Source organism: Leopardus geoffroyi, chromosome X (genome assembly GCF_018350155.1).
Source record: "Leopardus geoffroyi isolate Oge1 chromosome X, O.geoffroyi_Oge1_pat1.0, whole genome shotgun sequence".
NCBI lineage: Eukaryota > Metazoa > Chordata > Mammalia > Carnivora > Felidae > Leopardus > Leopardus geoffroyi.
The window spans coordinates 42,852,673-42,866,682 of NC_059343.1; the positions used below are offsets into that span (position 1 = coordinate 42,852,673).

Below are 14,010 nucleotides of genomic sequence, written 5' to 3' on the forward strand. Positions count from 1 at the left end.
AAAGAAAGAGCATATGTTCATTGCAGAAAATGGATGATTGGTTGAATATGTAGAACTGTAAACTAATGTGCTTTTGTCTGTGAGGAAGAGTCTAGGCTGATATCTTTTCCTGCGTCTTCTCAGGAGCACTGGATTAGGGAGAAAAAAACCAAGGCTGATCCCTAGGCTCCCATGTCCTCTCCTTCCCTGGGAAGCCTTCCCACTCTACTCTCTCTTCCAGGTCCCTGTCCCCTTGAACTCCCCTTGGGGAATTCCCCAATCCTGCAGGGCAGTGCTGGTCACCGGACTCACTGTCCTATATGGGCCTCTGTCTCCCTATACTGGGTTCTTTGCCCACATCTGACTCAACGTGGGTCTGGTGTTGTGTAGGGGAAGGTTGAGACCCTCTATAGTACAGTTCTCTGTAGAATTTTCATTAGTTTATGTATTCTGTGGACATTTTCTACCACCTGGTCAGAGCTTGCCCCCCCCCCCCCACTCCGCCACTGTGGTGCAGGAACAGTTGGGTACATGGAACTGAAACTGCCCTGGTGCTGCCATTAGCAGGAGCCATCTCTGGAGGAAGAGGCCCTCTACTGGATGCCTACGCAGACAGACATTGACAACACAGTGTGGTCAGGTCTGGGACCTGCCTCTCTTCTAGGTTTGTATGGAAACGTATTTCTCAAAGTAGGAGGGTACATCAAATTTTATTTAATAATTACCTCATTTTTTTACTTTTAGATTTTTGGCCTTATAGTATGTGGGCCTCCATTTTTATTCTTCCCCTAGGACTCACAAATGTGGGTTGGCCTGGTCAACCTCAGAAACAAAAGAGGAGCACATAGATTTCAAAATTTGACATGCTACAAAGACATAGTAATAAAAAGTGTTGAACTGGGAGTGAATTAGGCAAACTCCTCAATGAGAAATTGGGGTTTTATTTTTTATGTATTTATTTACTTATATTTGAGAGAGAGAGAGAGAGAGCATATGTGTGACCCAAGACAAGGTGCAGAGGAAGAGAGAGAGAGAGGGAGAATTCCAAGCAGGCTCAACCCTGAGCTGATGCAGAACTCCATCCCACCACCCTGGGATCATGACCTGAGCCGACATCAAGAGACACTCAACCGACTGAGCCACCCAGGTACCCCAGAAATTGGGGTTTTAGAAATAAGTATATACAGGAACTTGATACATAATGTATAGGTGGCACTTCAAATTACATGGGAAAGAATGGAATCTGGTATATGGGGGGGGGGGGGGGGAATCAGCTCACCCTAACCTCAATGGGATGCCACCTCACACCCACTAGAGTAGCTACTATCAGGATAATGGAAAAGAACAAGTGCTGGCCAGGATGTGGACAAGTTAGTACCTTTGTGCATCATGGTGGGAATGTAAAATGGTGCAGCCACTGTGGAAGACAGTTTGGTGGTTCCTCAAAAAGTTAAATGGAGTCTTACTATATTTAACTTGTGATTCAGCAGTTATGATTCAGCAGTTCCACTCCTAGATACATACCCAAGAGGAATGATAGCAGAGAATCAAATAGATATGTGTATGCGAATGTTCATAGTAGCACTATTCCCAATAGCCAAAAGGTGGAAAGAATCCAAATGTCCATTGAGGGATAAATGGATAAGCAAAATGTAGTATAAACATACAATAGAATATTACTCAGCCTTAAATAGGAATGAAATTCTGACACATGCTACAGCATGAATGAACCTTGAGGACATCATGTTGAGTGAAATAAGCCAGGCACAAAAGGGAAAATAGTGTTTGATTCCACTTAGATGAGGCACTTAGAATATGCTAACTTATACAGACTGAATGTAGTATCTGGGGGGAAGGGGGAATAGGGTGTTACTGTTAATTAGGTACAGAGTTTCTGTATCCATGGATGGGGCAGGACTGAAATATTTAAAGGTGGGGAGGTTTTTAAGCTTAGATCCAGGAAATTGGCAATGAAGGGATGAGGCTCAAATCAGTGAATGGGTAGGATTTATGAGGTAGATTAGCCTAAATCGAAGAAAAGTGTGGGGCCAAAATGGAGATAATAAAAAAAAAAAAAACATTAATGTGGCCTGGACTTGAAGAGAGGATTTCTTAAGTCCCTGAACAAAGGGAGCTTTAACAGGGGAAATGGTCTTAACTCTTAGAATGTGACAGCGTCAAGAAGGACATTGATTTAAATAATTTTATGCAGTGTGGCTATGAGGGAGTTCTACTCAAATCCAGGAATGCAGTGCTAAAATGGGGATTGGCTTGGGGTGGCTGGGTGGCTCAGTTAGTTAGGCGGCCAGCCTCGTCTCCAGTCATGATCTCGCAGTTCGTGAGTTTCCAGTCATGATCTCGCAGTTTGTGAGTTTCCAGTCATGATCTCGCAGTTTGTGAGTTCGAGCCCTACATCGGGTTCTGTGCTGACAGCTCAAAGCCTGGAGTCTGCTTCCAATTCTGTCTCCCTCTCTCTCTTCCCCTCCCCTGCTCGTGCTGTTTCTGTGTCAAAAATAAATAAACATGAGAAAAAAATTTTTTAAATAAAATAAAATGGAGATTGGTTTAAATCCATGAATAGAGTGAACCTAAGAGAGGTAAATGGCTTAAATCCATCAATGAGATGGGGCCTACTAGGATTTTGGCATAAATTCATTATGGGGGTGTCTAAAATGGGATTGGTCCACCACATCTTGTAGTAATCAACATTAATTATGCTGGAGTGGGATTAAGAGGGGATTGCTTTAGATTTATGAATTGGGTGTGGCTATGAGAGGAATGATTATGGTAAAAGATTGATTGCTTTCCTGTAAGATGAAGTACAAGAAATGGATCTTTTGTTCAACATTGTACTGAGGTCATAGCCAGTGCAATAAGACAAGAAGAAATAAACAACATACAGATCAAAAGAAGTAAAACTATCTTTATTCAGGCATGATTATTTATGTAGAAAATCAGGTGGAATCTCCAAAAATCTACCAGTACTAATAAATTAGTTTAGCAAGGTTAGAGAACACAAGATTAATAAAGAAAAATCATTTGTATTTCTATATAGGCAATAATCTGTTGGAAGTTGAAACAATAAAATACCATTTACAATACCATCTAATATATATAGTATTTAGAGATAAAGTTGACAGAAACGTGTAAGACATGGACACTGAAAATTATGAACTATTTAAAATATTTAATAAAGAAGACCTTAATAAATGGGAAATATATCATGTTCAGGGGTCCTAAGACTCAATACTGTTAAGATGTCAATTCTCCCAAAGTTAATCTATAGATTCATCAGTCCAAATTCCAATAAAAACCCTTGCAGTTTTTTTGAAATTAGCAAACTGACTAAAATTCATATGGAAATGCAAAGAACCTAACAATTTTGAATAAACAGAAAATCAGAGTACTTACAATATTTCACTTCAGATTTATTACAGACATACAATAATAAAGACAGTATAATATTGGTAACAAAATAGACAAATAGATCAATGGGAAAGCATAGAAAGTCTGCAACAAGATCCAGACATATAAGGACAACTGATTTTCAACAAAAGAATAAAAGATTTGTCTCTGGGTAAAGGAGTATATTTTAAACATATGGTGCTATAGCAGTTGGGTATAAATTGGATACACATACAAAAAAATTTTTTTGAGGAGTGCCTGGGTGGCTCTGTTGGTTGAGCATCCAGCTAGGTTTTGGCTCAGGTCATGATCCTAGGTTGGTGGGATGGAGCCCCCCCTTCAGGCTCTGCACTGAGTGTGGAGCCTGCCTAAAAATTCTCTCAGTCACTCGCTCTCCTTCTGCCCCTCTCCCCTGATCGCTCACTCTCTTTCAAATTAAATAAAATTATAAAAAAATAATTTTGAAACACACTTGTTTACATAAAGTGGTGTAATTCAAAATAGATCATAGACCTAAATGTAAAACCTAAAACTATACAATTTCTAGAAGCAAGCATAGGAGAAAACCTTTGTGACCTTGTGTTAGGCAAAGGTTACTTAGATAGGATGTCAAAAACACAATCTATAAAGGAACCAATGGATAAATTGGACTGCACCAAAATTCAAAACTTTTGCCTTTCAAAAGAGTGCAAATCACTCATCTGATGAAGGATTGTATCTACAATATACACATAATGCCCCAAATTTAATAATAAAACAATCAATGCCATAAAAAATAGGCAAAATATTTGAACATAAACTTCATCAAAGAATATATATAGATGGCAAATAATCATGTAAACAGTGTTCAATATTATTAGTCATTAGGGTAATGCAGGTTAAAATCATGATGAAATACCACTGTGTACAGTTAAAGTCTGATCATACCAACTGTTGGAGAATATATGGAGGAAATGGAGCTCTCATATGTTGCTGATAGAAATGTAAAATGATATAGCATCTCTAGAAAACAGTTTGGCAGTATCTTAAGTTAAACATATACATGATCCAGCCATTCTCTTTGCAGGTATTTACCTAAAAGAAATGGAAGAATGTATCTATACAAAGACTTGTATATGAATATTCAAAGCAGCTTTATTTGTTGTCTTAAGTCATCTCAGGCTGGCATAACAAAATACTATACACTAGGTGGCTTAAACTACAGATACTAATTTCTTGAAGTTTTGAAGGCTCTGAAGTCCAAGATCAAAGTGCTAGCCAATAAAAGCTCTCTTCCTGGCTTGCAAATGACCACCTTCTACCTATATCTTCACATGGAGAGTGGGGGGGGGGGAGGGAGAGACAGGGAAAGAGAGAGAGAGAGGCTCTCTCCCTCTTCTTTTTAAAAAATTTTTAATGTTTATTTTTGAGAGAGACAGAGAGCAAGCAAGGAAAGGTCAGAGATAGAGGGAGACACAGAATCTGAAGCAGGTTCCAGGCTCTGAGCTGTCAGCACAGAGCCTGACAAGGGGCTCAAACTCATGAACCACGAGATCATGACCTGAGCTGAAGTTGGATGCTCAACCAACTGAGCCACTCAGGCTCCCCTCTCTCCCTCTTCTTATAAGGCCTCAGTCCTATCATATTAGAACCTCACTGTTATCATATCATTTAACCTTAATCACCTCCTAAAGACTATCTCCAGATACAATCACATTGGGGGGTTAAGGCTTCAACATATGAATTTTGGGGCAATACGATTCAGCCCATAATATTCATTAATAGCCAAAAACTGAAAACAACCCAAATATCCATCAACAGATGAGTGGATCAACAAACTGTGGAATATTTACGTAGTGGAATATTACTCTGCAATAAAAAAGAATGAAAAATTTTGATGGATCTGTTAGAATAAAAACCAAACAGGGAACAGCTTAGAAAATTTGCTGAGGAAACAAAACCAGTTTGGTCATACAAACAAAGTTTAACTTTTCTTGCAAGGCTAATTTGACTTGGGTCATTTCTTGCTTATGCTTCTGGAAATCATAAACAAAAAAAATTATTTCCCAAGGTTGATATGCAGTAACCACTGACCAATTCCCTATCACTGAAGAAAATTCTAATATTATAGCAAATCGTTGTGAAGAATAAACAGTCACCACTTTCTTACTGTATAAACTGCTTTATAACTATATACCCCTGAGCTTCATTCCATGTTTTGATCTGAGTGCTCCTTGTTTACTAATTATTTTCTTGGTGTGTGCACAATAAGATTTTACTAGGGGCACCTGGGTGGCTCAATTGGTTAAGCCGCCAACTGCGGCTCAGTTCATGATCTTTTGGTTCTTGAATTCAAGCCCCATATCGGGTTCTGTACTGACAGCTCAGAGCCTGGAGCCTGCTTCAGATTCTGTGTCTCCCTCTCTTTCTGCCTCTCTCTCTCTCTCTCTCTCTCTCTCTCTCTCTCTCAAAAATAAATAAACATTACATTTTTTAAAAATAAAGTTTGGGGCGCCTGGGTGGCGCAGTCGGTTAAGCGTCCGACTTCAGCCAGGTCACGATCTCGCGGTCCGTGAGTTCGAGCCCCGCGTCAGGCTCTGGGCTGATGGCTCAGAGCCTGGAGCCTGTTTCCGATTCTGTGTCTCCCTCTCTCTCTGCCCCTCCCCCGTTCATGCTCTGTCTCTCTCTGTCCCCAAAATAAATAAACGTTGAAAAAAAAATTAAAAAAAAAATAATAAAATAAAAATAAAAATAAAGTTTTACGGGGCACCTGGGTGGCTCAGTCGGTTGGGCGGCCGACTTCGGCTCAGGTCATGATCTCACGGTCCGTGAGTTCGAGCCCCACGTCCGGCTCTGTGCTGACAGCTCGGAGCCTGGAGCCTGTTTCAGATTCTGTGTCTCCCTCTCTCTGACCCTCCCCCGTTCACGCTCTGTCTCTCCCTGTCTCAAAAATAAATAAACGAGGGGCGCCTGGGTGGCGCAGTCGGTTAAGCGTCCGACTTCAGCCAGGTCACGATCTCGCGGTCCGGGAGTTCGAGCCCCGCGTCAGGCTCTGGGCTGATGGCTCGGAGCCTGGAGCCTGTTTCCGATTCTGTGTCTCCCTCTCTCTCTGCCCCTCCCCCATTCATGCTCTGTCTCTCTCTGTCCCAAAAATAAATAAACGTTGAAAAAAATAAATAAATAAATAAACGTTAAAAAAAATAAAGTTTTACTAATTACTACTTTCGTGATTGGTTTTACTTGTTATTTCTGAATTTAAAAAATTAATGTTTATTTATTTTTGAGAGAGAGACAGTGAAAGAGAGTGCAAGTGGGGGAAGGGCAGAGAGAGGGGGACAGAGGATCCCAAGCAGGCTCTGCACTGACATCAGTGAGCCCAATGCAGGGCTCCAACTCACCAACCAGGAGATCATGACCTGAACTGAAGTTGGATGCTCAACTGACTGAGCCGCCCAGGTGCCTCTATTTCTGCACTTTTGAAATATCTCAAAATAACCCAGCTAAGTGAAAGAAGCCAGATATACTCCCAAAAAAGAGTACATACTATATTATTCCATTATATAGAAATCTAGATTCCAGTTATATGTGGAATCTAAAAAACAAAACAAAACAAATGAACAAACACAAAAAGCAGAAACAGACCCATAAAAACAGAGAACAAGCTGGTGGTTGCTTGAGGGGATGGGGTGGGGGGATGGGCAAAATAGGCGAAGGGCAGTGGAAGATACAGGCTTCCAGTTATGGAACAAAGTCATGGGGTGAAAGGTACAGCATAGGGAATACAGTCAATGGTGTTGTAATAGTGTTCTATGGTGACAGATGGTTGCTACTCTTGTGGTAAGCAATCACTATGTTGTATACCTGAAACTAATGGAATATTGTATGTCAGCTATTCTTTAATTTAAAAAAATCTAGGGTTGCCTGGGTGCCTCCATCAGTCAAGCATTTGACTTTTGATCTCAGCTCAGGTCTTGATCTCAGAGTAATGAGTTCAAGTCCCACGTTGGGCTCCATGCTGTACACGAAGCCTACTTAAAAAGAAAAAAAAATAAAGAAAAATCTAGAAAAAATGCAAACTGATGTACAGCGATAGAATAAATCAGTGGCTGGCAAGAGCAGGACACAGGAAAGAGAATTACTAGGCAGCAAGAGATAACTTTTGGCAGTGAGGATTATGTTTACTATCTTGATTGTAATAGTATCAGAGATGTAAACACAGTTAAAAACTAATCACATTTTGTTAAACCTCAATCCACTAAAAAAAGAAAAAAAAGGCTTGATTAAATTGTTGAGAATTGGGTGGGGCTATGAGAAGAATTGACTTAAATCCATGAATGAGATGAGGTGAAAAGGGGCAATAGGTTTATATTCATGAGTGGACAAGGCTAGGAAAAGCATTGGTTTAAACCACATTGAAGCAGGACTGAGAAGGGGTTTGGCTCTGTCCACTCTGATTGATTAGGAGTGCCTGGGTGGCTCAGTCAGTTAAGCATCTGACTTCTGCTCGGGTCATGACCTCATGGTTCCTGGGTTCGAGTCCCACATCGGGTGAGCTGATGAGCTCTCTCTCTCTCTCTCTCTCTCTCAAAAAAATCAATTTTGATTAAAGATAAGCACCAGGACTGCTACCACATAGCTTAGCTGGACACAATGCAGGTGATTTGGAAGCTTTATTCCTAATCCCTTGAAAATGATACAATGCACATCTCATTACCCTCACTTCCCAGAGGGGTAAACTGAGGCTCTGGATGAAGCAGTCAGTAGGGTTCCACCTTGTGTAACTAGGGTCAGCCTTCTGCCTGGATGCCCCCACCCCACAACCCTGCCAACATCCTCAATGACCTAAGAACTGTTGCTTCAACTCAATCTTTGACTGTGTCCCCAGATTTGTGGCCCTGCTGGCTTCAGCTCTCAGTGAACCCCCACTCAACACCCAGGGCCCCTGCCATTACAGTTAATCCCGGAGGCCTCCATGGACACCCATTCTTTTTTTAATGTTTACTTATTTATTTTGATTAGGAGAGGGGCAGAGAGAAGGACAGACAGAATCTCAAGCGGACTCTGTACCATCAGCCCAGAGCTGGATGCCAGTCTCAAACTCCCGAACCGTGAGATCATGACCTGGATGCCCCTAGACATCCCATTCTTTCCCACAGTCACCCAAAACTGAGCAACTCCTACTCTGGAAGCTTTTCTCATTTCTAGACCCTGGAACCCCCATCCACTTGGCAAGTTCCATGACCCATTTCCAAAGCATTGAGGCTGTCAATGCCTGAAAGCCTCCCCTCATCACCCCACTTCCCAGCCTCACCTTACAAGAGTGCACAAACCCTGAAAAACCTCCTGTCCACCAATCCACACAGCCTGAAGCTCTCTTTTTGCAGAATGTAATCACCCCTCTACACCAATCACCAGTTCCCAGAGCCATGAGCCCCATATTGAAAGCTGTGCTTTCCATCTTTACTGCTTGAAGTTTCAACTAGAGCAGGGAAAGTCATTCAACAAGGTCCAGTGTATTTCCCTTCAGACAAGGTCAGATCAGAGGTGGGAGGGCCACAACATTCCAGGAGGAAGGAAAGCAGGGACCATTCCGCCCCTCTCACCTATGACACCACAGAGACCCTGAAAGGTGGCCCAGAGAGGCTGCCCGGCCACCCAGAATGAGCATCAGGACACAGTGTGTCCACAGCTTATAGTGAAAGTCACAGAAACAGTGCATGTTGGGAGTAAGCTTCTTGAGACTGGCCGGCTGTAGGGCCCTGGACAGGTGTCTGAGCCCCTGTGCCCCTCAGTTTCTTCCTCCACAAAGTGGTTGTCACAGACTGTCTCTCATTGCACCCCATTCCTCCTTCCACTACAGTAGCACTGTGCCCAAGTGCCCCCCCCCCGGACCTCTGTCCCCAGGCTGCCCCCACTTTTAATACCTAAGAGAGGCCTCATTTCTCACCTCTCATTGGCTGGTGTCCCCTCCCAACAGGGGGGCCTTCAAAGCCTCCTCAAGTTCAGGCCCCTACCACCCCTCCACTCTCCAGGGCACCTGCCCTTCCCGGCTTCTTGAGTCTCCCAGCCCTATCATGCTCAGGGCCCCAAACCCTCCCGTGGTACCCAAGTCTCCTCAAGGGCTACCCCCTGCCCAGCTCAACAGACTCTTCCAGTTCCCAAGTAGGTCCTGGCTCAGGCCAACGTTCACTGCAAATGTACCGAGTAACTACCAGGAGCAAAGCTCTGCTGGAGGCTGCAGAGTTCCCTGGTAAACGTGGGTTCCACTTCTGCACCCCCGTGTTTAGCTGTCAGAGCTGGGGCGGGGACCTTAACTTTTCTGGGCCTCGACTTCCCCTTCTCGCTCACGGAATAAAGCCTCTCCTGGGTGGGAAAAGGAGCACAGCCCAGGGTCCTGGGAGAGCAGAGGGGGCGCCTGAGGTAGAGGGAGGCCAAGCGCTCACGCTGCCTCCCACAGCCAGGCCTCCTTGCCTGCCGCCAGGTAGGTGACTGCGCGGGTCAGGTCGCCGGGCACGGGACCAGCCGGCTACAGCGGCGCCCAGGCTCGGGCGGGCCGCCAGGTGAGCGCGCCCAGGAGCTCCAAACGCGTCGCTCGCGGCCGTGCGTCCACCCGACCGACTTCGGGTCATGGAGCCACACGCGGGGGGCGTCACGGACCCTAGGGGGAGCAGAGGAGGTACGGGAGGGTGAGGAGGGACTGGGCGCGTCCCTGCCACCCCTCGCCCCGCCTGTCTGCTCCTCACCTTTTCCTTCCGACAGGTAGTAAACAAAGCAGCCCAGGCGCCCTAGTGGCGGTGGCGGCGAGCAGGGCGGCCCGGCGACCCGGGCTGGGCTCCAGGTCTCCGACCTGCACCCGTACCCGCACCCGCATCCGCACCGCGGGGCCGTGTACCAGACCCGGGGGCTCTCAGGAGTCTCCGGGGAGTTGTGCCACAGGGGTCTGCCCGGGTCACTGGGGACACCTGGGCCCTCAGGGTCTGTAGTGAATTGCGGGGGTGGGGGCGTTAGGCGGGAAGCCTCTGGGATAAATGGAGGGGCAATCTGGGACTACGTGGGCCATCAGGGTATCTGGATACCTGGATATCTGGAAGGGGAATCGGGGGTGCCGGGGCCGCAGCGGCGGCCGACCCTGTTCTGTCGGGGCATCTGGAGAAATCGGGGTCCCTCTCGATATCGTGCGGAAAGAGTTTGGAATCTGGGGTTATGAAGGGGCAGTCGGAGACCTCCAGAGATAGTCCCAAGATGTTCGGAAGGGTCCGGGAATATTTCGGCCAAACAGCTGTCTCCAGGATTATGGTGGGGGCAGGCGGGGGTCCACCGGCATACTCGCGATGGTCTGGGGGTCGCCGGAGTCGAGAGGGGCAGTGGGCGACCTTCGGAACTATCGAGCGAGTGGTCGGGGGGCTCTGAAGATCTTGAGGGGCATTCTAGGTCTTCGGACGTCGGGGAGCGTGGGGGTTGGCCGAGGCTCCGGCGGGCGCTGACCTGTTCCTTTCACCCGCGCAGGCCGGGGCCTTTCCCTGCCCGCGGGCCCCAGAGCCCGGCAGCTCCTGGCGCGGCTGGACGCGCGCCCCCTGGCGGCCCGAGCTGCGGCCGACGTGGCGGCGCTGGTACGCAGGACGGGCGCCACATTGCGCCTGCGCCCCAAGGCCGGTGCGTGTCGGGGGCGGGGCGGGGTCTCTCAGGGGGCGGGGTCTGACTGGAGCCGGATTCTGACGTGGCGGACCCGGGATGGTTGGTTGCTCCCCTGGGTGGGGCCAATGCTCCCCTGGGGGACTGGTGGGGCGGGGCTCGGAGGGAGCTGCGAGACGGGGGAGCCCTGACGTGATCCTAGAATATTCCTCCAGGAGGTGACACTGGGAAGGTTACTGCAGTAGGTGAATGTTGCATGGCTAGTTGTGAGTGCGGGCCGGATTGGTTATCCCTGTCGGTGGGGCTTTGAATGGCATTTCTGAGAAGGTGGGTCCTGGAGAGCGTTGGGGGCGGGCACTTGGCTAAGGGGCGGTCCTGGAAGGCCACTCTAGGGGGTGGAGCCTACAAGCGCGAAGGGGCGGGACTCGAAATGTCAGGAATGGGTTGAAGTTTATAGGCCAGTTAGAGGGCGGAGCCTGGAAAGTTCAGGAGCCCAATCTTGGAATTGCACCCTCCAGGGAGGGCCTGAGGGTGTTAATATGAGGAGCGAGATCTTCGTGTGTATTAGAGGGCCGTAGGAAGGTCTGGAGGCTTATTCAAATAGCCAGGCCCAGATTTATTACTTAAAAAGGCTGGGTCAAGTCATTTATTCAGGTGTGCTGAGTTCAGTTAAATGAGTGCGTGTGTCTCTCTGCATTCCACAGGCAAGGAAATGAGGTGAGGCTAGAATGTTAAATCAGGGGGTAGATCCTTGGTGGTTTCCATGGAGTACCCCTCTGATTGCCTTTTTCATCTTCCAGCCATTAGTGTGCTAGATTCTGCCGACATAGAGGTTACAGACAGTCGCCTGCCTAATGCCACTTTTGTGGATCACCGGCCCCAGGTACCATTTTGTCCTCTTAAAGAATGCCACCTGTTTTTAGACTGGAAATGTATGAACACTTGTGTCTTTACTCCAGCATCACCGGTCAGAGACCTTGGGTACAGGTACCGCACCTCCCCAAGTGACCCAGAATAAGGCACGTTCTGCTTCGAAGCCGCTCCAGGCCTCTGGACGGTTCTATGTGGAACTGGTTCGCGGTTCCGCGGGCTTTGGCCTCACATTAAGCGGAGGCCAAGATTCAGCCGGGGATACTCCTCTGGCAGTGCGTGGGCTGCTGAAGGATGGGCCGGCACAGCGCTGTGGTCGCTTGCAGGTAAGGTATAAGACACCCGTCATTAAACAGGGCTAGCCCAATCCTTACCCTTTGTTGGAGTGTACTCCATCTGTTCTTTTACAACACCCCTCGCCTTGTACTCTTGCAGGCCGGGGACCTCGTGCTCTACATCAACGGAGAGCCAACGCAGGGCCTCACCCACGCGCAGGTGGTGGAGCGGATTCGCGCAGGTGGACCCCGTCTCCGCCTTGTATTAAGCAGGCCCCTTGAAACCCACCCCGGCAAGCCTGAGGGGATGGGAGGGCCTCAGAAAGGAGATGGTGGGTTTCCCAAAGGAGAGGGGTCAGAGATCTGTGAGAGGAAGGAGAGGGTGGCAGAATGGAGAGGCTGGGGTCCAGGGCACGAAGAGGTGGTGGTCTCAGTGGGCAGGGTCAGAGTTCACTGCCTGTGACGGGTCATGGTATTACCAAAAGCAGGGTTGGGAAGGGCAGGGTCCCAGGATAGGAATAAAAGTAGATCTTAGAGTGGAGGCTTTTGAGGTACTGGGAGAGGAGTGGGGAGAACGGGTCTGGGGTAAAAGTGGATGTTCGGAAGGAAGAGTTGTGATCCTCGCATGAGAAGGCAGAATGGGTCTCATCAGGGAGAGCATGGGATGGTGTAGCGAGGGGGATACAGAGGGTAGGGGGTCTAGTTCCAAAGCTGAGGGATCCATTAGGGAAAAGGTTGGGAGTAGAGGGAGGTGGGTTAAGGAAGGGGAGAGTCTAGGTTACTAGATAGGAGGGGTTTGGCATCTTGAGGTCAAGGTCAGGGTTTGATTTCCTTTGGGGATTGTAGGAAGTTATTTTGGGGGGGGCATGTTCTGGATTCGGGTGGGGCACGGCCTTGGGAAAAGTGGTGTTGGGGGGGGGGTCTTGAGGGGTGGCATCGGTTCCTGAATGTTGTGTCCAGTCCTCAAAGGGATATTTCTCTAAGGATTGGGGTCTCTGTCTCCTGCAGCCCCTGGAGCCTCCCTGCCACGCTCCACTATGGGGCTCGGCTCTCAGTTCCCCATCCTATCGCCCAATCTAACCCGCAGTTCTGCCATCCCCAGATCGCAGGCCAGATCCTGGGGGACCAGAGGTGATGAAGTCTCGCAGCGCCAGCGCTTCCCCACGTCAGCACCCGCTATCCCGTACTACGGCCCAAACCCAGGGCAGCCCAGAACCTAGCCCAGAGGGGGCAGCCGACTGCCCCGCGGTTCCTCCACCTGAGCGCCGCACAGAGGACCCTGATGACCGAACCCCAGGTTCCCCGGGACCCTGGCTGGTGCCGAGTGAGGAACGGCTCTCGCGGGCCCTAGGGGTCCCAGGGGCTGCGCAGCTTGCTCTCGAGATGGCAGCTGGGAGGCGGAGGCACTGAGCATGTAACAGAGGGTTCAGTGCTCCCTTGGTACAGCCCAACCTGTATCTGGCGTGCCCCGCGGCCGCACACTAGCATCGCTATCATGGGCGGGGAGAGCTTCCTCTCTGTGTTGTCTCACCCTGCCTCCTGCTGAGCAGCAGACCAGCTCATGCTCCCCTCGAGGTGTCAGTGGTACAGCCCTCCGGACGGGCCAGACCAGCGCTTCTGGTTTCGAGCGGGGGTGGTAATAAAATGGTTCGACCCAGTCTTGACTTGCCTGGTGCTGTAGGCCGGGTGGGGCTCCTGAGTTCACCCGGTAAATGAGGGGGTGGGTCGATCTGGTTTCAAGGAGGGCTTCTTCTTGCAGCCATTGACAAACTTACTTCGTGTTGTTTCACTCGTGCCTCTAGCGGGGTCTGCTTTTGCTGATCCTCAGCCAGGCGTGCTTTCTCCCCACTCGGTTTCTCTTCCCCAACTC

The 14,010-nt window shown here is 48.4% G+C and overlaps 1 protein-coding gene across 1 annotated transcript; it reads left to right on the forward strand.

Annotated features, from left to right (window-relative positions):
* The first annotated feature begins 9,931 nt into the window (after positions 1-9,931).
* MAGIX (MAGI family member, X-linked) lies at positions 9,932-13,798 on the forward strand. The gene is made up of 6 exons (XM_045471490.1): positions 9,932-10,039; positions 10,870-11,016; positions 11,796-11,878; positions 11,955-12,191; positions 12,301-12,472; positions 13,243-13,798. Exons 1-6 carry the CDS (start codon positions 9,991-9,993, stop codon positions 13,548-13,550), a joined length of 996 nt encoding a protein of 331 aa, XP_045327446.1. The 5' UTR covers positions 9,932-9,990; the 3' UTR covers positions 13,551-13,798.
* Positions 13,799-14,010: the final 212 nt, after the last annotated feature.